Source organism: Alligator mississippiensis, chromosome 3, assembly GCF_030867095.1.
Source record: "Alligator mississippiensis isolate rAllMis1 chromosome 3, rAllMis1, whole genome shotgun sequence".
Classification (NCBI taxonomy): domain Eukaryota; kingdom Metazoa; phylum Chordata; order Crocodylia; family Alligatoridae; genus Alligator; species Alligator mississippiensis.
The window spans coordinates 66,482,614-66,506,915 of record NC_081826.1 but is presented as its reverse complement, the minus strand read 5'-3'; the positions used below and the strand labels follow the sequence as shown (position 1 = coordinate 66,506,915).

General features: G+C 42.2%; 1 protein-coding gene across 1 annotated transcript; it reads right to left on the bottom strand.

The window, feature by feature from the left end:
- Positions 1-2,766: 2,766 nt before the first annotated feature.
- On the bottom strand, positions 2,767-24,069 carry GGH (gamma-glutamyl hydrolase). The gene is made up of 9 exons (XM_006261035.4): positions 23,895-24,069; positions 21,323-21,434; positions 18,047-18,097; positions 15,781-15,865; positions 12,087-12,225; positions 11,094-11,200; positions 10,911-11,001; positions 9,431-9,568; positions 2,767-6,778 (listed from the first exon to the last, which is right to left on the bottom strand). The coding sequence occupies exons 1-9, from the start codon at positions 24,037-24,039 to the stop codon at positions 6,657-6,659; spliced, it is 990 nt and encodes a 329-aa protein (XP_006261097.2). The 5' UTR covers positions 24,040-24,069; the 3' UTR covers positions 2,767-6,656.
- Positions 24,070-24,302: the final 233 nt, after the last annotated feature.

Genomic DNA, 24,302 nt, shown 5'->3' with positions numbered 1-24,302 from the left:
CACAGCATTCCCTGACTAAGGGGAATATCAACATGGAAAATAGCTATCCTCATGCACATTACCGGCAACCTTCTGTCCCAGGGGATCACACCCATGTGATTCTCTCAGAGTGCAGCTCCTGAGGCCAGGTGGAAGAGAGTGGTGGAATTACTGATCTTCCTACTATGCGTCTGAGCCATTCTCTTTGCAGTCGTTCCGTGCAGTAGATTGGAGCATATGTGCATGTGTACACTCAGTAAATATTAGTTAATTTTCTACTAGAAATGCCAAAAGCTTAACAGGCATATAAGTATTGCCACAAAATATTATTTAATCCCACATACTTAAACAAATACCACAATAATAGTTGTCATATTCAAGCCAACATTTGGAATGTAACTTTCTGCCTAACACTAACACATTAAAATTTAAAATCTGATACAAAAGAACAATACAACTGTTTAAGAAATTATGGGGCTAAATTAACTGGTTTTCTTAGGCCATCTAGTGTTGGAAATATAGTAGTACAAATTAAAAACCATTTGGTTTACACAGGTGTTGAAACATAACACATATAATAAACACAATATTATTGTTCATAGGTGCCGACTTTTATTTTTGCTGGAAGGTGGGGCTAAGATGATAGACATGTGGAAAGTTTTGCACCCTTCAGGTGACAGTCCTCTTCCCGAGGTGGGTCAGGGCCCTTGGGCCCCCATATACTTGGCACCCATGATATTGCTGATGGAAAGACATATTCTTTATAATAGTGGGATAGATTTATTAGCGCTGTCTGAATGAGATTAGTACTTGGCTCTATGGTTTTTCTGCTTCTTCATCAGTATCAATTTCAAAATGTATTTTAATTTTGATGTTTCAATAATGTGGATAGTGAAGTCTGAAGACTGGAATTTTTATATTAAAAACAAAATTGTTCTTAAAAGTATTACTGTTATTTTCTAGTGTGAGCAATTTTGGATTGTTTGGGGCAGAAGTCATTGACAGAATCGGATATTCAGGGAAGTTACAAAGAATGTAAGAAATTGTAATTTCACTGAGTAAAGCAGAAATGAAGCATAAAAAGAGGTTCCTTGCTCACACTTCGAAGCTTCGTGTCACTCAGCATACTGCCCCATGAGCCTTGAGACTTTCTCAGCTCCTGCAGAAGCTTCACCATGCCAGTCTCCAATTTGGGCAGTGTCTTATTTTTAGAACTAAACAAAGGCTGCACAACACCCAGTCAAATGTTCTGGAAGAATTTTCCCATGTTTGTTCTTCTTGTAGAGAAATTTACCAAGAGTCACGTGTACAGACATTCAATGCTGAGGCCCTGAAGAGCTTACACCAGGAGTGGGCAAAATGCAGCCTGAGGGCCAGATGCAGCCTGCCAGGCCATTCTATCCGGCCTGCGGGTCCCCTAAAAAATTTAGAAAATGAATATTAATCTGCCCTGGGCTGCCTGTCATGCGGCCCTCAATGGCTTGCTGAAACTCAGTAAGCAGCCCTCTGCCCAAAATAATTGCCCGCCCCTGGCTTACACAGTGCAGCCAGGGAGTGCTCTGCAAGTTTCTTTAGTCTGCCTGGCAACAGATGACAGCAGTGCATAGGGCAGCCCTGATTGGCTAACCCAGGCTCATCCTGTGTTTCCCTGCAGCAAAATGTGGGGATTGTGAAGTGGAAGTGTTTTGGAGCAGCAGTCCAGTGAGTGACACCCTATCTCCTTGGAGCAGGGGAAAGGTGGGGAAGCTGGAGGATTATGTTCTCTGTTGAGAAAAGCCATGGGATGTACAGACATTTACTCTCCCAGGAGTGATTTAATCCTGGTTGTTCCCAGGTTATTTTTCCCCTGGAGTGGCCATTTTTACTCAGGGAGCAAAAACCTGAACATCTGTACACTTGTGGTCTCTCCTTGAAGAGCAGTGACTACCCCAGGAGAAACTGAATGTCTGTATGAGGCCAAAGTTAATCTAAACCAGGGGTTGGCAATTATTTGGGTCCACGGGCCACATAGGAAGTTTTGGAAAGCTGTCACAGGCAAAGTGAGTATCCACCCCCCACCCTGTGCAACAGGTTACCAAACCTCCTTATGTGGGATGGTGCTGCGGGTGGGAAGCTGGTGTGAGCATGGGTGGGCAGCAGTTTCAGCAGGAGTAACTTAGCTGGGCCTCCCACTGCCACCAAAACCACCTCCAGGCTGCCCTTTTAGCCTGAGGAGAGGCTGGAGCTGCTGCCCTGCTTCATCACTGGCAGCCTTAGTGCCGAGGCAGTGGTGGCCAAGCAGAAGTTGCTGCTGGGTGCTGGGAGAAACCATAGAGCAACCACAGTGTGGGCTATGGCAACTGCAGCAAGACGGGGGAGGTGAGTGCAGACAATGGCAGCAGTGAGAGGAAGGTGACCACAGCTCCCACTCGGTCCCACTTTTTCCCCGCACCCAGCAGCCGCTCTTCTGCTCAACTGCTGCTGCCACTCATTGTGGTCAGGGCAGGCAGGTCTAGAGTGGGTGCAGCAGGGACCCTGATCCCCACATGTGAGATGGGCCAGGGCTAGGGCTGTGTGCTCAGTCCAGGCCTTGGGCCCTGTCTGCATGGGTTCTGGCCAGTCTTTGTGGGGCTCCAGCCAGTGGCAGCAGCTAGAAGGAGCCAGCACTGCCAAGCCTGCTGAAAAATGGAGTCCAGCTGCAGAGCTGCCCCAGCCCTGATAGTATGCAACTGTTAAAGCTGGACAGAAAAACAAGGAACTGTAACTATTTGTCTCTTTAGAATCTATGAACAACATAAAGTACAAAACTGCTTAGATAAATTTTATTTCAAGTATTAAAGGACATCATTAACATTATCAGTTCATTGAAGTAAGGCTTATACAGTAGAACAAAACAACAAGAAAAATAAACTTACATATTTGTGAATAAATATACTAATCTCTTCCATGTTATATATCAGACAAAGTTCTTTGGGTAGATGGGATATATTTTATTAGACCAACAAAATAGTTGGAAAAATTGTTCTTTGCAAGCTTTTGGGCACAGACCCCCTTCTTCAGGCATAGGGAGAGGCTGCTGTTGCTTTGTGCTCTCTTGGATGGAACAGAAGCCAATATGCAAATGTGTGGCAGTGAGGATCAGAGGCCATGGGAGACAATAGGTGTAAGACAGGTGGCAAAGGGGAAAGTGGGGAGTGTTGACCTGGTGATAGAATGTTGCTGGTAAAATGCAGAGCTGTTACCTGGGGTTATCAGATAGCAGGCAGGTTATAATGTGCCATAAATCCAATTAGTCCATGATTTATGGCACACAGTTGATCTAATAAAAGATACTGCATTTGCCCAAAGAACCTTGGATACCTATGTCCTTAGACCAACATGGCAACAACCAATACCCCCAAAACATATTATACTGTATACAGTATATCCCTTCTTACCACCACTGAACTTAACAAGAATCCCAAAGTCAGGATTGGTCCCTATATAAGGGCTGCATCTTCCATTGCTTAATCAGGTCAACGTCCCTGAGAGTTTTGCTTGTGTAAGAACTGCAGGATTTGGCCCTTAGTTTGTAAGTAACTTAGCTGCTCTGCTTGTTGGCAGATAGAGGGTCTGATTCCATCTCTCCTCTCCCCAGTGTATGTCAGGAATAATTCTAATGCAGTCAATTTATACTGTCATATTTGTGTAAGAAATCAGACCCATGCTACAGATTCAGAATATAACATAGAACTATAGTGAACTCAACTGGGCTAGACAAGCAATTGCAGAAGTAACCTACAATGTCCCACAGAAATTCAATTTCTCTCCCTTTGACAGTAACACCCAGAAATTGTGAAATACAGGCTTTGAGTTTCAGACCCAAGCCATACCCAGATAGGGCTAGCCACAAAGCAAAAGCAGCTATCTAATTGTAACTAGCAAGCAAAAAGTATTCCTCCAACTTGAATGACCTGAGAAATGTATTGCATGTATTTCAGATTTGGTACTTCAGAATACAGTATATTCACTTCCAATTCTGGAGACCTGAGAGTCAAAACCTGTATTTTTTCATACTCAAAATTCCCATTGACATCAATGCAAGTTTACAGTCTGACTAATGAAAGAGAAATATGTGCAATTGTCTCATTTGAATTCTCATATGGATCTAGCAAAGAAATACTCAAACTTTTTTCAGTAATTGGGAACCATCCACTTAAATTTAAGGAAGTGTGCTGCAAGGCAAACAAAGAGAAAGGGATTACAGTGCAGTAAATTCAACAGTAAGCATTTGCAGTGCTGACTCCATGTAGTCATCTTTATGTAAAGTATGACATGACCCTGTTTTAAAAAGAAGAGTAAAACTTTGGCCCTTCTGTCATCAATAACCAAGCTTTTGATTTGATCAGGAATTCACTCAACAGCAAAAGAAAAAGTTAAATTACTCATGATGGCATTAAGGACTACTCAGTCCTTTAAAAAGCAAATTGAGGGCCTAATCCAAAGATCTGTCCATTGATTACAGTGGGCTTCCTGATTGGATTCTCAAGGAAGGTATGAAAATGTATTTTAAGTTGGGAGTGGGAAGTTAATCAGTGGGTATGTCTACACATGCGCCCTTAAAGTGACTTAAGGCAATTAACATTGCATTAGTTGCTGTATTTAAGGTGCATTAAGGATGGGTCTACGTGTGCCCATCCTTAATGTGCCTTAAATATGGCAACTTAGGGAGATCTAGCACTAAATTTGATACCTGCATAAAGCAGGTATCAAATTTAGGTGTGAGTAGTAGAGACACCGTACCCCATGTGTAAACGTGGTACGGCACCTTAACACTTATGTCTGTTGCGCCAGCTGCAACATGGGCAGGGGGCTTGGTGCCCAGCCTCCCTAGGCTGAGCCAAGCAGAGCCCCCAGGAGTGTCCTGCCAGCAGACAAGCTGGGCGCTTGCCAGGGACGGAGCCAGCTGGAGCAGGAAAAACCTGCCATGAGTCGCAGGGTCAGACGCAGACCCAGTCTGCTTGCTGTCTCAGGTAGGAGCCCCAGCGCCAGCTTCTAAAGGTGCCTAAATCCCAGGCAGGCAGTGAGGCGTCCCACCACTACAGGGGCTGCATTGCCTGGCCAGCAAACCCATGCCTCTACCACAGGGCAGGAGAGATGCTAGCAGAAGCAAAAGTACCCACCGTTTTTACTTCCTGGCAGTGCCATTCATCTGCTGGGGAGGGAGGACCAGGGGCAGTGGATAAGAGCAGTGCTGTGAGAGGAACTGTCTAGAGTGCTGACAAGGGCAGGATGCAAAGCCATGTTAAGGCACCTTAAGGTGACCGCATGTAGACATGCACCTAAACTGTTTTAATGTGCCTTAGGGTAAGGCACATTAAGTTTATGCACATGTAAATTCACATGTAGACATGCCCAGTGTTCTGTAACATAGGCCCTCCAAACTAGATTATTTTTTCTGATGTTAGCTATGCCTTGACTATGCTTCATTTTCCCCAATATGTAAGGCTACAATAGCACAAGCTACCCAAAAAGATGCCCAATACAATTCCATAAATAGGATACTACATGACCTTTTTATATCTTTCTGCAACAACACTTTCCTATTATTTTGTCATTGTTTCCAAGGACAGACTGGCTACATCTACACAAGACATTTCCTGAGGAGCTGCCTAATTAGCTCTGCACTAAATATCATAGTATCTACACATGCAGCTCTACTAGGCCACATTATTAGGAAACTAATAAACTCTGCAGCAGGGAGTTTTTCCATAAAGACAAGTACTATCCAGTTAATAAAAGTACTATCCTGCTGTGGAGTTTTTTGGTGTACTGCAACGCATGTGTAGATGCTGATATTCAAACAGCACGCCTGGGAGCAATAACCTCCAACAAGTTATATGCTGGAGTTTGTTTCTTCAAATTAATAACACATGTAGACGTACCCACTGTGTTCTCTTATGCACACACACTTATATCAAGTTCCAAATGAGATGACCGTTTCATTTTTAAAATGTTTCATATTCTTTCCAGGAGAACAGAATTATACTGTAATATGTATTTAAACTAAATATGTTACAATGATAGATTCCACCATATTTTGCAGAAGTAAGCTAATATGTGAGCAAAATATTGCAAAATTTTTAATAAACGTGGATGCTCGATTAGCCAAGTCTGCTGGAGCATGTCAATTATTGTGCTCCAGCATCCTCCCACGTCTCATGTATTAGCGTCCCTGTGCTTCAAATGGTGGTGGGGGTGTTTGAACTAAAGCTTGTCAAACGAGCTTCATTTCAAGCAGCTCTGCCACCATTTTGAAGTACAGGGGTACTAATGCACAAGACAGTGGGGAGCTTTAATTGAAGTGGCTCTCGGAGCTATACCACTCTAATTAAAGCGCCACCTCCCACCCCCAGAGCACATGTAAAAATGCCCCCTGATTCTTTCGATGTATAATTAAGTTGTCTCCTCTGGAGGTAAAATACATTCTTCTGTAGCATGTTTGAAAACGTGATCCATAACAATTATTTTATCACTAAATGTAAATTTTTAAATTAATAGTTCAACCCTACAAAGACAACACAAGATAAATCATTGTAAGGTAATGTAAGGCACTCAGGCCTTCTGTCATTTGCAATGCACAACATCTGCTTAATTATGAAACAAGAACAAACAACTCTATTCACAAACAGCTATCCTGTACCTCTCTGAGGAGACATTCAATCAAAAAAAAAGACTTGCTGAAATATAGAAGATCCTCCCAAAAAAACTGGGATATAATTGTAAATCAATGCTTTGGTTTCTTCTTCTTTACTGGAAAAATGGTGCAGGCTCTTCCGGGCTGTAAAATATTTTAAAAGTACAGGCTTATTCCACTGCCATCATATATGACAGCTCCTAGTACTGTCAGTTATTCTATGTAGAATGAGCATAAAGAACATTATTATAATGGTTGCTTTTTGTGGAAAAAAAATATATTGGGATACCATTCTCTGGTAAAAGGGTTGCTTTATTATCATGGGAGACAATGTAAGTTACTAAAAGCAGTAGCTGGTGCTAAAAATGGATTCATGCAGCACTGGAGTCACCCATACCAGCAGATTTAAGATGTTGGAATACTAGTCTACTATACAATTGAAAAGTTGATATGGACTGTATTGGTAAGGAAAACAAAAGTCTTCCAAATTCACTGTTTCATTTCTGGAACTTCACATAGGAAAAAATTAACAGGAAACAGTAAGAAATATCACTGATTAAAAGTAAACGTGTCTCAGCAGACCAGTTTGGTTATTAAAAGCTCAGAAGTTCTGAGTGTAATTCTCTATCAGTTAGAAATTATTTTCAGTCTTATTGCACATTTTATTTCATTGTGTAGAGGAAATAGGTAAGAGAGGTTCTAATCAATACAAACTAAGTAAAGTACAACCCAGAGGCAATGAAACACTGAGGTAACCCAGCCTGAAGACCTCTTTATAATCTGCAGGAAACTTTACAAGATAATTGCAATAATGCTGTAAAGAGTTTTGAAGGATTAACTAACATAGAAGAGTGTGTCTACATATGCATTAATGTGTTTTTCCTACTGCACATTAAATTTAGTACTTCCAATATGAAATAATAAATAAATGCACATTAGGCTGTGCTAATGCACAATAAGGCAAGCACATGCTTTTTAGGTGATGCTTAATGTGAAGTAGCCTATTCCACTGTGCAATAGAGTATTAGCATGTTTTTTTATGTGCTGCTTTAATGCACAACAGAATAGGCTACTGTGCATTAAAGTGCACATATATATGCACCTGATGAGATCCTGCAATTCAGGAAAAGCGATAGAGACCTATAAAGGTTGGAGTGCAATGCTGCAACAGAACAAAAAGGGATTGGTCTTTTTTGCCAAGTTGTTTTCTTTTTCTATCCCCCTTTTGAGTCTCACTGAAAACCCTGATAAAACAAAAAAAAGAAGCTTGAGGAAATTCTGAATGGGAAATTTTATCTCATTTTGCCATGGGCAAAGTAGTGACACTACAACATGAAGAGAAGTCTAGTCAGTGAAAGAACAAAATTTTAAAGCTGATATTTGTTACTCTGTCCCCCTGTCAACTTTCCTGTTAATTGTTTTCTGTTTCTAATGAGAATATGTCATTCAGACAGATTTTAGAGACCAAACTGGCCAAGCTCAATTAGTTTATTGATTGTGGTCTTTGTGATCCTAATCAATCAGCAAGTCATAATGCTGAGCATTACCCCTCAAAAGGAGCAGTGGGAGCACCTACACGTGCACATTAATGTGCACCAATTTCTCAGTTGGTCTAATAAGGGGTATCATTTCTGGACCAAGACTTCTAGGCTTTTGCATTTCTTTCTGTCTCAGACCAACATGGCTACCAAATACATCCCAGCAATAAACTCTGGCACATATTGCACCGGTGTTTATTGCTCAGAGGCACACATCTGCACGTGAACCCAGGATTGCAACATGTTGAGCTAGGGCTGAACAGCCTCAGCCAGCTGGGAACCTGGGGGTTCAGCCTGCCAGCCTGGCGTTGCTTCCCCCAGCTCAACATGCTGTGGAGGGGCTGACTGCTACACAAGGGTACTTTAGTGCAGGGCTAGCCAGCAGGCAGCCCCCACACTGAAGCACCCTCATGCCCCAGCCAGATGGGGCAACATCTACACGTGCACTGCTGCCAAGTTTTTTACTCCACTTCAAGATATTACTTATAATAGAGGTGCATGTGTAGATGCTGAGATGTTTACTGCCAGCAAATTATTCTACCATGCAGCTAATTAGTCCAGTTATTCTCACAATAAACTGTACAGTAAACATCTCATGTAGATGCACCCAGGATGTGCTACAGTGTCTGCAGTGACTGGAGTGGATCAAACTCAACACACCTATATTTATATTCCAGTTGTTTACAGCAAACACACCAACATATTTAAAATACTATAAAAATTCTACAGAACAGATCCTTGCAGTTTACCATGTTCTGAACAAATCATTTCAGAAGCTCACCAAAATCCAAAGATCTTATGTTCTCCAGATCCTGGTTCACATTACATAGTTGCTAAGCAGCCATATAACCATCTTATATAATGTCTTTTTGATATGTTCTTATATTGAAAAGCTTTCTGGGAAAGAGATTTATTGTTATTCAACCTAGTTTAACTACAGAACAGTCTAAAACACCAAGGAACTGACCAACAACACTGGCTATTGAAAGAAGTTCATCTACTTCCATCAGAAGGTTTCACTTCTGATATTAAGTTTTGCTAAGTTAAGGTGTTCCTTATTTTATAAGCCTATACATTTTGCATAATAAGCTTCTCAGGGATCAGTAAGAGGTACAGAATTTTGATGACTGAAAAGGAACTTATTTTTTCTTCAAATAAAGTTCCACTGCTGTAACTCCCAAAAACCAATGGTGTAAGGTATGTGTGCATGTGTGTGTGTGTGTGTACACACACACATCCCCCTCATCAAACTTCTTACCTTCATTAACAAAGAAGTCAGCTGTATAATATGCTGCTTTCACAGCTGATGGGGAATGTGGTATTCCTGATGAGTTGTACCATTCAAAAGGATTTTTCTCTGGATGCCACTGAACACCATAAATGGGATATTCAAATGCTGTAGAAAAAAAAATTTCATAGGTGAGCAAGATGTATGCCTTTACTTAAGAGGTATGTGGATACCTTTATTAAGATGAACATGGAGCATGAAGGTTTGGAGAAATATCACTTATATTTAATGGCTTCTATAATGGGAAAAAGGTCAAAAAGAGCAAGCTGGATCTCTGTCATAAAAATTCACTCATGCTTCAAAACTCATAATAAGCCCAACATTTAGAACAACATTTAGCTGCAGTGTTGTAAACAGTTTCATTTCAGAAAAAAATGTAACATGGCAAGCAATTACTGCGTGCAAGCAGTCCACCACAGTTACAATTGAATATATAATGTATATACCACCACATGCATTATTTGCTGTATAGTGTTTAGTAGAATCATAAGAAAATCTTCTCTCTAGGATTCTCTAGTGCATGGGTGCCATGTAATCTGGCCCATGGAGCCATGTAATCTAGTTCATGGAGTCTCCCCTCAGGTCTGGAAATTTGGTGGTGGGTAAGCAGTGGCAATTAACATTACCACCACGCCCCTGCCAAATTTCCAAACCCCATATGCTTGGATTGGCTCCAACTGGACCAGTCCTGCAAGGCTGCATCAGACCCTAGCCTCACGCAGCTATATTGGTCCTGGCTGGGCTGTTTCCACACAGCTTGATGGGGTCCCAGCTGAGTCAGCACCACACTCTGGATTGGACCCATGGACTGGATCCAACCCATGGACAGACCTGGCAATGCTCATCTGGCCTGCAGGCTGAAAAAATTGCACACCACTGCTCTAGTGAACTGACACACATTAATGAAGTTAAATATGCCATGTGAAAGTGTAAGTAATGCAGAAGCCTCTTAGAAGATGTCAGAAGTTACCAGCTTTTAGATGTTACCAGCACTACTGACAAAGTTGTCAAGGACGCTGTTGATATCTCTACCATAAATGGCACTCCGTGTACTGCAGGCACAGATAAAGAGTGAAGCAGGGAGAGGCAGTATCAGCAGCCAGACAACAGGTAAATGCACATTGTACTGTAGAGGAATTAAGCTGGAGTAGCATATATCTTGTTTCACAGCACGGAAAATATTCTAGTGCTTAAATGTGCTGCCATATCTGGAAGGGGAGCAAGAGGTGAGAAGTAAAAATACTTATGTTCAGAGGCACGTATGTCAAAAGATAAGTTCTCCATCCAGACAGAGCACATTCCAGTCACTCAAAAGGCAAACAGTGCTGAAACATGTATTAGTGCAACAATTAACTTGTATTATAAATTAGAAAAACTGCCATCCTACTCAGGTAATCCACAACTCTTCCCTCCCCCCTGAAACCAACTTCATTAACATTTCAATCATTACCTTCCATTGTTGATATAAACTCCACTTCATTGTGCATGTTGGTTGTCAGAACCTTATAGAATTTCCATAGTTTGTTATTCGCTCTGAAATTCTGCAGCAAAAAAGTTACAGAAATTTTAATTATTATTTCTAAATTTAACAGAGGAAACTTATTTGGGTTCACTAAATAAGACGATCAAATACCTGCTTGGAAAGACTCCAGTAGTGAAAGTTTGCTGTCAAAGGCTCAGTAGCAAGATGTCGTAACAACTCATCTGGGAAATCCTTGAATAACCTGCTATCTTTTGCATCTTATACCAAAAAGACAAAGACATGTTCTCAGTTACCTTACTGACAAGGGCTGGATTATCTTTATCAGGCGGGATTCAACTTAAATAAATACTGGCTAAATTTATTCTGAATCCTTGTGATCCTATTCTTTCATGAAACTGAGTTAGTTAAGAAGCCCGATATAAAGATGCTCCCACATGTAAGTCTGTACTACTACTTCATCAGCATTTGTGCTTGCTGTTTTCACTAGGATACATGCTGCAACCCTCACCCACTGCAGGTTTTGTTTTGTGAACAGCAATGCAATACAATTTGACCCAACGATTGACTGATGGCAATCAATGGGGCAATGCTGATTATTTCATGACAAGAAGTCACAGAAAATGTCATTAAAGCCAAGCTTCTTCTATCTTTATGCTGAGTTTACACATACCTGAGTCTGCAAGTAGCCCCAATACTCTGTGCTATAACACCAAAGAAAAGAGTGCTCCTGTTCATAATTAGACATGATTCTTGCAGCCAAGTTCTAATCTAACTGTCCCCCAAATTTGGAGGTGGTCGGACTACAATTTGTGATGTAAAGAGAGGGTCAGAGCCAAATACTGAATTCAGGACCATAGTTTCCTGAAGCCCAGGGGTTTTCAAAGTCATGATTTTTGTTTGGATCTCAATTTAACTCTTACCTTCAAACGGCTTGTTTCTCCTCAAATCTAGCAGCTATATAATGTTATTAGTTTACTATTAATAGTAACAAAACTGACAGCGTTAAAAGTTTGATTGTTGGTGACAGAACAAATCACTTGTTCCAAAACCTAAACCCCCAAACGAGAAAAAAAAAATCTGAGAAGTTCTGCAAATATTTCTGTGCATTTCAAATAACAGCAGGAACGTAAGAAGATGGTTCACCTGAAGTAAAGTTCAGTGGGAGTGCAACACCTGTAGTATTAGTCCGAACAAGTAAAATCTTTCCACTGGTGAGGTATGTAAGCTCTTCAAATCCAAGGCAAGATCCCCATACAGGAAAATAGTCTCCCTTGTCATTAGCCTTTAAAACAAGAGCGGTTGGGGAAGGAGGGGGAAACAGTCTTAAAGGAGGTCCACACGTAATTTGGGCATATGCACAGGTTGCTGGAACTTAATCTTACGATTGTTTTAGACATGAAACCATTTTAGAAATGAGGAAACTCCTAAAAATAAAGCAAGCCCAGCAGTATACCCTATTAAAATAAATACATTATTTGTAGGGGAATGATTTCAGCAGCATCTAGCCTTTTATGCTTGTAGAGGTCAGTAATTTTAGGCTTCAGGTACCTGAAGGAGAAATCTAAGATTTTAAATAATATAAGAGAGAAAGTTGCACTTATTTAAAAAAAAACACAACACAATTAAATTGATGTAACATTTGTTTTAAAAGCAAAACCACAGAAGGAAAGAATGAAACACGCTAAGAAAAAAACAGAATAAAATCTCAGTTTTGTCACTTAACTATATAACTCAGAGAGAAAATCCGGAGAGCAAGAATTTGGTATTTTTTACTTTATTGCTTTTCTAGCCACAAGTAAACTTTAAATTGGCTCATCTCCAGAACACTATTTTTTGTGAGGGCCGACTATATTTTCTTAAGTTGTTTCTAAAACAACTTCACTTCTGGGTTATGATCTGGCTTAAAAAGATGTTGTTCTTTTGACATTTAGAATGGAGCTATTACCTCAGTTTAACTAGACACTCCAACAGAGACAGTCCAATGGTATTATAGCATCTCTGTCATATTCTATGCCTGATTTAAAGGTATAAGGCTCTGACTTTCTTTGGTGAAAATGAGAAGTAACTCCTTCAAAGTCAAAGGAGTTATACTGATTGAAGTGAAACTATAATCAAGCCCCTACCTTAAAGTCCCTTATTTTTCCTTTATTTAAATAAACATTCTGGAGTAAGCATATATTTACCAGTGTCAAAGACTGCAATTTTTAAGCTAAAGAAAAAAAAAATATTGATTTTTTTCTCATTAAAGCCAATGTTAAAACACTGGATTTAGGACTTATATACACATATGAAAATACAGCCAGAATTTCTCACTGTGAACTTGATGAGGCAAGAAGGAAAAGACATCAACATGAACTTAAATAACAGTACAGTATAAACTTCCAGGCATCTCAATACATGCTAATATGCTCTTGACTTTTTATAGCTAACTATACCTAGGAAATGTATCAGTATTTTATAGTACTAATTACGTCTCAAAAGATGCAGTTTAGAGTACACAACAATCAGGAGTAAGGTAAGTAAAACATATGAGTAAGGATTGTCTATAAAGAAGTGAAAATTACTTTCTACATTTTCAATCATCTTAATTACATATACGATTGCTAATAAGATTTTTCTCAAAAACTGAGTAAAAAGTGATGTCAAAAGCAACTGAGCTGCTGCAAAGTGTCAATGGTATTTCATGATGGGCATTATTAGTAATAAGGCTCGCCCTGCCAAAAACTTCGGCCCCAATTCTGCATACTTATACATATGCTAAACTTTCTAAATGGTATTTAGAAAAGTAAGCATGCTCAGTGGGAAGCTGTCTAGGCAAGCCAGTTGGAAATGCTGAGGAGACAGGTATGCCTAACTCTCAGGACTAATATCAGGCTGGAAGGAGGTAACTGTTTCCACTTCAGTTATTACCACTTCTTGGACTTAAGTATCTAAGTAGCATCAGTTCTTCTTTCAAAAGATGGCAAGAGGAAGAGTAAGTGGTGGTGGGAGTGGTGTTCCCTTTTTCTCCAAAAGTCCAATGCTTCAAACATTCACTCAAGATGTGAGAGCTCCCAGTTTAATATCCTCTGACTAAGGGAGTTTCAACCCCATCTCTCAACCCTCTAACCATCAGGTTATAAAGTTTCCTGAGGGGCTTATACTTCTCTCAACCTCTCCTGCTGAAGTGGTTATACTCTGTATGAAATAATTAAATGTTCACTGGGTCAGAAAGAAACTTGTTAGAGCACTCACCCAGGAGACCTGGCTTTCAGATCCTGCTCCAACAGTGATATAAATATTTCACATGAAGTGGAAGAACTTCAACACGAGAAACTGAGACAGTGCTACCCAAAAATATAAGATCATTAGAGCACAGGTGCGGGCAGTGAGAAATGTGCATTTGAACAGCAATAGCAGAGGAAGGATTATAAATCTTGGGTTTTCCCTAACTGAGAGTGCCCTAATGACTGGGTTACTGCTCTGTTTATATCTCCCAGACACCATAGGTGATCAGCACAGAGAAGTCTATTTTGTGAGTCCTTTGGGGTCAGGTATGAGCTAGATGCCTGGCTGCTAAGTGATGTCAACACAGTTTTGTGCATGCTTAATGGAAGAAATGTAGTTGCCTGGGGACTTCAGCAGTGTTGAGGGGCTTTAGGACCCTACAAGTTAAGTAGCTACTAAGCAGCAGCCTGTGACACAGTGGGTGCATCTATACAAGATGCTTTACTGCACAGCAGACTAATTTGCTACACAGTAAAGCATCGCTTTCTACACCTGTGCGGCAATTAGGGTGCAGTAGACTAATTTACTGCACTGCCAGGTAGTCCTGTCAGATATAAGTGTTATCTGGCAGCGCAATATATTACTGCACTTAAGCGCACATATAGACACTGGTGTTAGGATTAGTTTATTCCAGCTCAAATTGAGTCAGAGTATACTCAGTCATATTAACTGCAAGTGTAGATGCGCCCAGTGACTATGTGTTCCAGGGCTGCTGTCTCAACTGTAAGTTGTAGAAGTATTTATTGTAAATTGTTGCTCTATGATACAGCACTAGTTTACAAATTATATTTATTAAAATGTGTTTCCTAACCTGACTTTGCATAAATTCTAGTCAAGATTTAATCAAAGAGACTGGCAGTATACCTGAGGCATACGTTTAGGACCTCTCTGAATTGTCTACTCCATGTAATTGCCAGGCTTGTGTATGGGAGGACTCAGAGTAAGGGGTCAAGGCTTGTTTTTCTGCAGCTGATTGTTCCTGAGTTCACTAGAGTGGTGGCACAGAGATGACATAGTGGTACCTGATTTTCAGAAAGTACTGAACTCTCACTCTGACTTTTAAGATGTTTGGTCTGAGGTAACATAGAAAAGGAGTAACAAGTATTTCTGTTTTACAAAATATAAACTGTTCCAAAGAAATAACAAGCAAGATTGAATAAGTTTAGGCAAAGAGGATGAATAAGATCCTTCTCAGAAATAAAGTTCTATAGAAAAAGAAGTCAACAGCTGATTTCCCTGAAACTAGGACAAGAGACCCCAAACTCTAACGTTCAGATTCAAATTTTGTGATGTCTGAAGTTATTTGGTTCAGATTTTTGCATGTTAAACTACTGCATGATTTGCTATACAAACACTGATAGCCAGCTGCTTATTAATAGATGCAATAATTGCTTCTCGGCCTCTTGTAGGCTAAGATCAAGTGTAGCATAGTATAGGAGTATAGTAGAGTAGTAGTAATACTACTGTAATACTATTATTTTCTATTCCAGCTGGAAATTGTCCAAATGCGAGTCATTTTGGTCTCTAAACATTCACAATAATCAGAATGGATCTTCCATTACATGGTTACCTCTAGTGCTTTGTTGTAAAATATCCGAGCAATACTGGAATATTGTGAAGTCTTAAGGTTCACACCACCTCCTGGAAAGAGCACCCTGAAAAAGAATGTCCAGTGGTTTTATTAGTAATAATGAATACCTGCACTGACTACAGTATTTGAGTACATTATGAGCAAAAGGTGAGAAGGTCTGATAGGTGAATTCTGAGACCTAATAATATTAACAGGAGCAAATATCAGATTTGGTACCAGGCCACAAGAAGAAGAATGGCAACATGAAGAAGGTTGGAAAAGGATACGGAGGAAGCAAGAGGAGAGGATAGAAGCAGCAAACGGGGTGAAACAGCTTTGGCAAAGTGAAGGAATTCACTGGAAAATGGGTACTGACAAAATAAGAAAAAATGGAAAGTAGGCAGCTGTAGATTTCATAGATTTCATAGACATTAGGGCTGGAAGGGACCTCGGAAGATCATCGAGTCCAGCTCCCTGCCCAAAGGGCAGGAAGTCAGCTGGGGTCATAGGATCCCAGCAAGATAAGCATCCAGTTTGCTCTTGAAGGTGTTCAATGTAGGCGTTTGAACCACCTCTGGTGGCAGGCTGTTCCAGACCTTGGGGGCTTGGACAGTAAAGAAATTCTTCCTTATGTCCAGCCTGAAACGGTCTTGTAGTAGTTTATGACCATTCGACCCAGTCGAATGGTCATAAACTACTGGTCATTAGATGATCTCCTAAGGTCGAAAAGGACCTTAGGAGATCATCTAGTCATCTTTGCCATCTGTCCTATGAAGCCCATATGTCAAAGGCATTTCAGTAGCAATGGGGGAAGCAGGGAAGGTAGAAGTGGTGATGGCCTGCCTTTGGACCGAGCTCTGTTAATCTGGCTTGTTACTTCTAAATGTGCGCTGACCCCTGGTCTAACCTGCTCTTAAAACCATCTAAAGACAGAGGTTCCACAGCCTCTGGGGCACTCTGGTGAACAAATGTTCCCCCAGATACTGGTGGTCACCCCTGATAAACTTATAGGTGGCCATCAGATCACCCCTGAGCCTGCACTTTTCCAGGCTAAAGAGCCCCAGGGCTCTCAGCCTGTCATCGTAGGGTCTGCTTCCTTGATCTCTGATCATGCGTGTGGCTCTTCTCTGGACTCTCTCAAGCTTCTCCACATCCTGTTTGAATTGTGCAGCCCAAAACTGGACGCAGTACTCCAGCTGCGGCCTCACTAAGACCGAGTACAAGGGGAGAATGACGTCCCGGGATTTGCTTGAGAAGCATCTATGGATGCAAGCCAGCGTTTTGGTTGCTTTACTAGCTGCAGCATCGCAGTGCAGGCTCATGTTCATCTTGTGGTCAATGATGACCCCCAAGTCTCTTTCTTGCATAGTGCTAGCCAACATAGCACTGCTGAGCCTATAAGGATGCTGTGGGTTTTTCTTCCCAAGGTGGAGAACCTTGCATTTATCGGCGTTGAACACCATCAGATTCTCGTCCGCCCACTTGCTGAGCCTGTCCAGGTCAGCCTGGATCACCCGCCTGTCTTCTGGTGTGGATGCTTTGCCCCAAAGTTTGGTGTCATCGGCAAACTTGGCCAGTCCGCTTCTGACTCCAGTGTCCACATCATTAATGAAGATGTTGAACAGTATGGGTCCAAGGACAGAGCCTTGGGGGACCCCACTGGTCACAGGACACCACGATGAGTGACTTCCATCAATTACTACCCTCTGGGTCCGACCCCGGAGCCAATTTTCCAGCCAGTGGATCGTGGAGGACCCAAGGCGACAATTGGCCAGTTTCTCCAAGAGGCGATCATGGGAAACCAGATAGAAGGCTTTTTTGAAGTCAAGATATATGACATCAATCTCTTCTCCCTTGTCCAGGTGATAGGTCTCCTGGTCGTAGAAGGAAATGAGATTGGATATAAAGTACAAAGCCAAAACTACCATTCAGATACTGCTCATGTCAGCGTGCAAATGGACAAAAAGAAGTACCAGGGTAGAACTTTGTAGTCAGACAGGTATCTGACCAATAAGCACTTTCTAAAGAGCAGGATAAAAGAAAAAAAAATAACTTCCTGTCTTAGCACAGGGATGTAATGGGGAATACTCAGCAAAACTTTGCAAAAAAAGTAGAACTGAATAGCACTTCCAACTAAGAAAAATAAAACGTATGAACTTTGAATTCCTGATAGAAAAAAAAACAAGGACTTAAAAGTAAACCAGTGTCTCTAATATTGTGAAATGTCTTTAAAAACTTCAATAGGAGACTGATGTTCAACACTTACCCATTTATAGACTGAAAAATCCTATCATACTCTTCATCTGAACGATTTAATCTGAAATACCAACAAATACAATTACTGTTATTGTCTAAAACTAATGAATTTCTCCATAAAAATACCAGATGTGCTTATTGGCAACCATTTGCAATTGGCACAGAATCAGTCAAACAGGAAGCATACAAAGAAAAAAGGAAAGACAAAAAAACGAACCTTGTCACTAAAAGCCCAGTTCTGCCAGCCTTACTCACTGGGTGCCTTTACATGTGACACTATGTTGTTGTAGCAACATGCTACGGCAACATAGCACTGGCAGGCACAAACTGTGGCACCGCAGCTACGTTACTATAGTGATGCACTCCCTCAGTATAGCGCATCGCTACGATGACATAGAGACTAAAAATAATCATGTGCCGCTGGCTGTTACTGCACTGTCATTTAGTAGTTCTAAAAGGAAGTACAGGCAGTCCTCGACTTACAACGTTTCGCGTTACAGTATTTCGCACTTAAAACATTTATAAATTGACACCCCGTTTCAAGTTTCTGACATCAATTTCAACTTTACAATACTTGATCTGACACCAACCCACACCAGTGAACAGTTCGCCATGTTGCCCATCTCCCTGGAGAACATCTGTCCAAATTTACTTGGACACTTTCTTTAAGAAAGTGGACAAGACTCCAGAAAAACCTACAGCCAAGACTCCTGAGAAGAGTCCAGCCAAGAGCCCTTTAAAACGTCCAGCAAAGTCTCCTCAAAGAAGTCCTTCCAAATCAATAGGATTGCAATTTAAAATATAAATACATTAATGTATCTATATTACTCATCTATAATTGATTGAGTACAAAATTCTGGGTTATTTTTGGTGAAAATAGGGTATTGAAACCAATCCCCCATTTATAACATTGTTTCCTATGGGAAAATTGGTTCTGAGTTACAATGTTTCGACTTAAGATGTGGTTTTCAGGAACCTATTGTGTCATAAGTCTGAGGACTGCCTGGACTAAATGATGGCATAGTAACAACAGTGCTATAGGGGCACATATAGACACAACTACAGTTCAAGTACAATCATATCATAGAAAAGTAGGGCTGGAAAAGGACCTTAGGAGATCATCTAGTCATCTTTGCCATCTGTCCTATGAAGCCCATATGTCAAAGGCATTTCAGTAGCAATGGGGGAAGCAGGGAAGGTAGAAGTGGTGATGGCCTGCCTTTGGACCGAGCTCTGTTAATCTGGCTTGTTACTTCTAAATGTGCGCTGACCCCTGGTCTAACCTGCTCTTAAAACCATCTAAAGACAGAGGTTCCACAGCCTCTGTAGGTAGCCTGTTCTAATACTTAACCCCTTCAGAGTAAGATAGTTCTTTGTACTGTCCAACCTAAATGTCTCTTGTTACAAAGGCTTTCCAGGTGTTTCAGGCCAAATTGGATTGACCAGATCTAAACGACAATCAGGTTCTCCAGGGTCAATAAGACTACCAAGCATACCAGGTTTTTCTAAGACTTGAAGCTATCAGGGGTCTAGCGGGAAAGAGGATCGGGGATGAGAACCCTAGGAATCCCCTGCAGCTGAGCAAACAGCTCAATGAACTGTGAGCTTTTTTGCACACTGGAAACTCTAGTTTTCAGTTAACCTTCTTCACAATTTGACCTTTGTGAAAATTTACCTTTGGCCACTTACCTGTTTTGTTAACACACACTAGATGGAAAAGGTGAGGAAGACCAACATGGTCAGCAAAACTTTGACTATCAAAAGGAATTTTATGTGGGATTCAAACCTGGTTGTGATTCTGTTCTGTAGCAGCAGCATTACCTGCTGTACTATGTTAATTCATATTAACATAGTATTCAATATTGTTATTTTACATTTTTCTGTTGGCTAATGAGCAGTAGTATTTACTGCACTGTCTTTGCCATATTTATCCAGTATTTGAAATACTCACAAAACACGGAGGTCTGTGTAGCAGTAGTTTCTTAGCAACATTAAGAAATGAACTCTCTCTCAAACAAATTAAGACTATTGGCAGTTTCCCATTATACCTGGAGCCCTAGCTTTATTTATGGCACTACAATAGCCTGAAAACTATCAAATATATTTAGCAGACTGCTAAGTCCAAGGTTAAGCAGAAACTTTTAATGCAGAGTGTGACAGGACAATGGGGTGTGCCTGTCCCTTTCAGAAGGCAAGCAGCCAAAAAGACAGCATGCAGGTGGCGGACGGTGATGGGAAGCGGGCCAGCATACAGCCATATAGGCCCTGAGCCTGACCTGGTCAGGCAGTCCAGCCCTGAGAGCCATGCAATGAGAAGTTCCTGGAAGCAGAGCTGCAGGGCTCCTGAACTGACTGAGAGCAAGCAACTCTGCAGGCCTGGGAACAAGAGAAGATACCTTGGGCAGAGAGGGACTTGATTCAAAAGCAGGTGCCCTTAGTTTTATGTTAAGCCTAAAGGAGGTTTGGAGGGTACAGATGCTTTTTATTAAGCTGTACCAGGGTTTAGCCTTGAGCCCTGATGGGTGCAGGTTCAAGGCCCACTTAGAGAACCAGTAGCATAGGAGGAGCTAAGAGTGGAGCCCATCAGTGAGTGCAGGAGCCCAGAGAGTGGGGATCCGAAGATCCACAAGCCAAGACCCCGAAAGAGACTGGAAGCAGGATCAGAGAGGATCCAGGAGCTCAGCATGGGCTGAGAGAGAGCAGGACCAAAGAAGGTCCAGAAGCCAGGGGGCCCAAGGGGGACTGAGCATCAGACCAGAGTCTGAAAGCCCATGGAGTGGTTGCAGGTTGGACCAGGGTCGAAGAGTCCAGACAGAGAGGCTGAAAGGGGATCCAAGGGTGTGAGAGCCGAGACAGAGGGCCTGAGAGTATCAAGGTAGCCCAGAGAGGGGCTAAGTGGAACAAACCTCAAGTGACAACAGTGAGTGATAACATCCACAAGGCATGGAGCATGGTGTAGGAGAGGATGGAGCCACACAATGAGTCCCTAAAGCTGCAGGTGTCCTGCTGGGGCCCCAGGCCATGGGGGGCTTGGCAGCGCAGGCTGCTTTTCCCTGGGCCATGAGGGCTCTGAGAAACCAGAAGTGCCACGGTGGGCACTTCCAGTTTCACTTTTTTCTTACAAACCCTTACAAGATGGTATGCCACTTAACAGAGTTTGCTGGCTTGTAAGGTACTGGATAACTCAGCTTTTACTGTATGTGGTTTCAGCACCTGACAAGATTAGGACTTAAGAGTTTAAAAAAACCTGGAATTACGACCCAACTACAACTATGTGGGACCTTACCTTATTGGCATGACCCGTGCCCCAGCTGATTCTATAAACTTCACGTACGAAGCAGCAAGGTAGGACTTCCCATGCTTCAAGAACGATGGGGAACATTCCTGTGTCAATATCCCTAAGGAGCCCAGAAAAAAAAAGATGATATATGCTTTACAAATAAAAATAATTATATTCCAGGAGAAGAAAAATTAAATCTATACCCCTTGATCATGTCACTGACTTGATTCACATGCTGCATTAAGTATTACACTTAATGACTAAAAAGTAATTATGAAGTATGCAAAAACTGTGGTCATTAGCAAACAGCATTACCAACTTAATAGAGTAAAAGCTTTGTTATCTGGCACCCACAGGGAATGGAGGGTGCTGGATAACAAAATATGCCGGATAACTGAGTGGCCCAAACAGGCATCTTTGCCTGTTCAGGATGCCGCCTGTCCCGCCGCATCTGGGGTGTTGCTGCCCCTCCTGCTGCATTGCCACCCCTCCCACAAGCCCCATGGGCCCTGAGGGACAGGGAGGGGGGACCCATGCAGACTGCTATACCCAGGGCCATGGGGGCTTGGCAGCGCAGACTGCTTTCCCCCCAGCCCGTCGGGGCTCCACGAAACTGGAAGTGCCACGGTGGGGACTTCCGGTTTCACTTTTCCCTTACATGCCCTTACAAGCCAGAATGTCGGTTAACAGAGCATACCCACTTGTAAGGTGCAGGTTAACACAGCCTTTGTTGTAGTCTGAACTTTGAATTCCTTGCTTTATTTGTCTGACCAGTGCCACAAAAGGACACTTTAAAAACAAGGCATCAACTCCAAAGACTTTACAATCTAGTGATGTGACCTGAAGGTTAATCCACATATGTATGGAATTTATGAAATCCTATAAACATCAATAAGGCTTCTTTGGCTTCATGAGTACAGCCAAACAGATCAAAGAACTGTGAACATGGTATTTGTATTCGAGGTGAGATGATGCTATTTACTGTGCAGTCCAACATATCTGCTGCAGGCTATTTTTGTGGTGGCAATAAGCATTTTGGAATGTTCCATTTTCACCTTTTTAACGGACTTTTTGTAACTATAAAATGCATAAACAATGGAGATATTAATCCTGCATCTTAAACTTTAATCATATAAAACTGTACAGAAAAAGGCATCTCAAATTCTCAAAGCAATACCCTGCTGGGCTCTATTATTTCAAACACTTAGGTATGTGCTTCGTTTTAAGCAAGGGAGTAGCCTCCTGGAAATCACAACAATTTGTGCATGGGCACATCTACGTGAGACACTGACTGTGTAGCAACCAAATAATACTGTGCGGTAGTGTGTCATAGCACTAACAGAGCTAATACACTACTGTGCAGTATTATTAAGTTACTGAGCAGCAGCATGACTTAAGACATTTGTTGGCGCTACTGCGCAGTAACTCCAGTTACTGAGCATTTATTTACTACTTGATTATATAAGTGCTAAATTAATGTGCAGTAACCACTGCACAGTAATGTCTCATAGACGCTCTGTCAAGTTATGCAAAACTGTAGAACTCTTGGTTCAGAGATGATACCTTTTACTAGACCAACTAAGAAATTGCAAAAAAATTATCTAATAATGATTCTTTATTATTATATAACAAGAATCATTATTAGATTTTTTTTTGCAATTTCTTAGTTGGTCTAGTAAAAGGTATCATCTCTGAACCAAGAGTTCTACAGTTTTGCATTTCTTTTTGTCTCATACCAACAGGGCTACCAAATACACCCGTGTGTCAAGTTAAGCACGTGTGTACTTGCAGGATAGGGGTCCTTCACGTTATCTTGATAGTTTCTGAACAGCATCATGCAGGTAACAGACTAAAACAGTTCACTGACCTTTTATCATTCAGCTGGGCAACTGTATCACATGACTTGCCATATTATGACTTCAGAAAAATTGCAAAAACCACAGGGTATTTTGAAACCCAATGGGCCATAGCTTTAACTGTGCACAAACTGCTGTGGCTCCATTCATTTCATGTATATTGGCCAGAGATGTGCCTCCCAACCTCTCTCAAGGGGTTTGTCTCCCCCTGATTATAACAGAAGTGATATTAAAAACACACCCGCACAACCACAAAGGGAAAAGAAACAGACCAAAAAGCTGATGCTGGGTGGAGATCACGATTAACTTTAGCTATCGAAAGCAAAAGGAAATTGAAAGGCTGCCAGTTACCAGCTCCTTCACGGGGAACTCTTTCTTTTCAACATCAAGAGCTCTTCCTGCCGAAGATCGTGGAAGGGCTTTTCTTTACTTTTGGGAACAGCGCCAACCAGGAACTGAGTCCTGGGTGGAGGCTGTCCTTACGCCCCATTTCGCAGCAGGAGAGAGGTGGCTGCTGCTGAAGCCCATGCTGTCATAACAGGGGCGAGGGGCTCAGTCAGCAGGGCCATGGCTCTCTCCCGGCATAGCTAGGCTTGATGCTATGCAGAGGGGGCTGAGCTGGGGGGGGAGGAGCTATTCTTTACTTTTGTGAATGCCCCGTGCTAACAGGCTGCAGCGCTCCCCTGCCCTGGGACATGCCCAGGGACGCCCGCCCGCCTTACCGATGATGGGTCTCTCGTTGCTTCTCTCCAGGTGGCCCCGGTACAAAACGGAGGGCAGGGCATTGACGCGGAGGAGGAGGAGGAGGGAGGCCAGCGAGGCACGCAGCGCCCAGGAGCCCGGCATGACCACGTCTGCCCGCAGCATCCAGCCGCACAGCTTAGCCCCGGCCCCCGCCAGGCGGCTCCGCCCCCGCCCCGCCGCGGGGCACCCTGGGAGGTGTAGTCTGGCTGCTGCTCCCCGCGGGGCTGGGTCGGGGTCCCCACATGGGTCCCCTGCTCCTTTGCACCCTCCTCTTCTGCTGGTGCCAAGCCACAGCAGCTCCTCAGGCTGCCAGGGAAGTCATCGGACTAAACCCGCGGTTAGACCCAGAAGTGGGCCACGGGAATAAATTCATGATGGCTAGGGCC

Coding starts and splice junctions, on each gene's coding strand:
- GGH (XM_006261035.4), bottom strand. CDS start 24,039: ATGCTGCGGGCAGACGTGGTCATGCCGGGCTCCTGGGCGCTGCGTGCC. Junction 9,569..10,910: donor GTTTATATCAACAATGGAAG/GTAATGATTGAA, acceptor TTTTTTCTACAG/CATTTGAATATCCCATTTAT. Junction 6,779..9,430: donor TGACTTCTTTGTTAATGAAG/GTAAGAAGTTTG, acceptor AATATTTTACAG/CCCGGAAGAGCCTGCACCAT.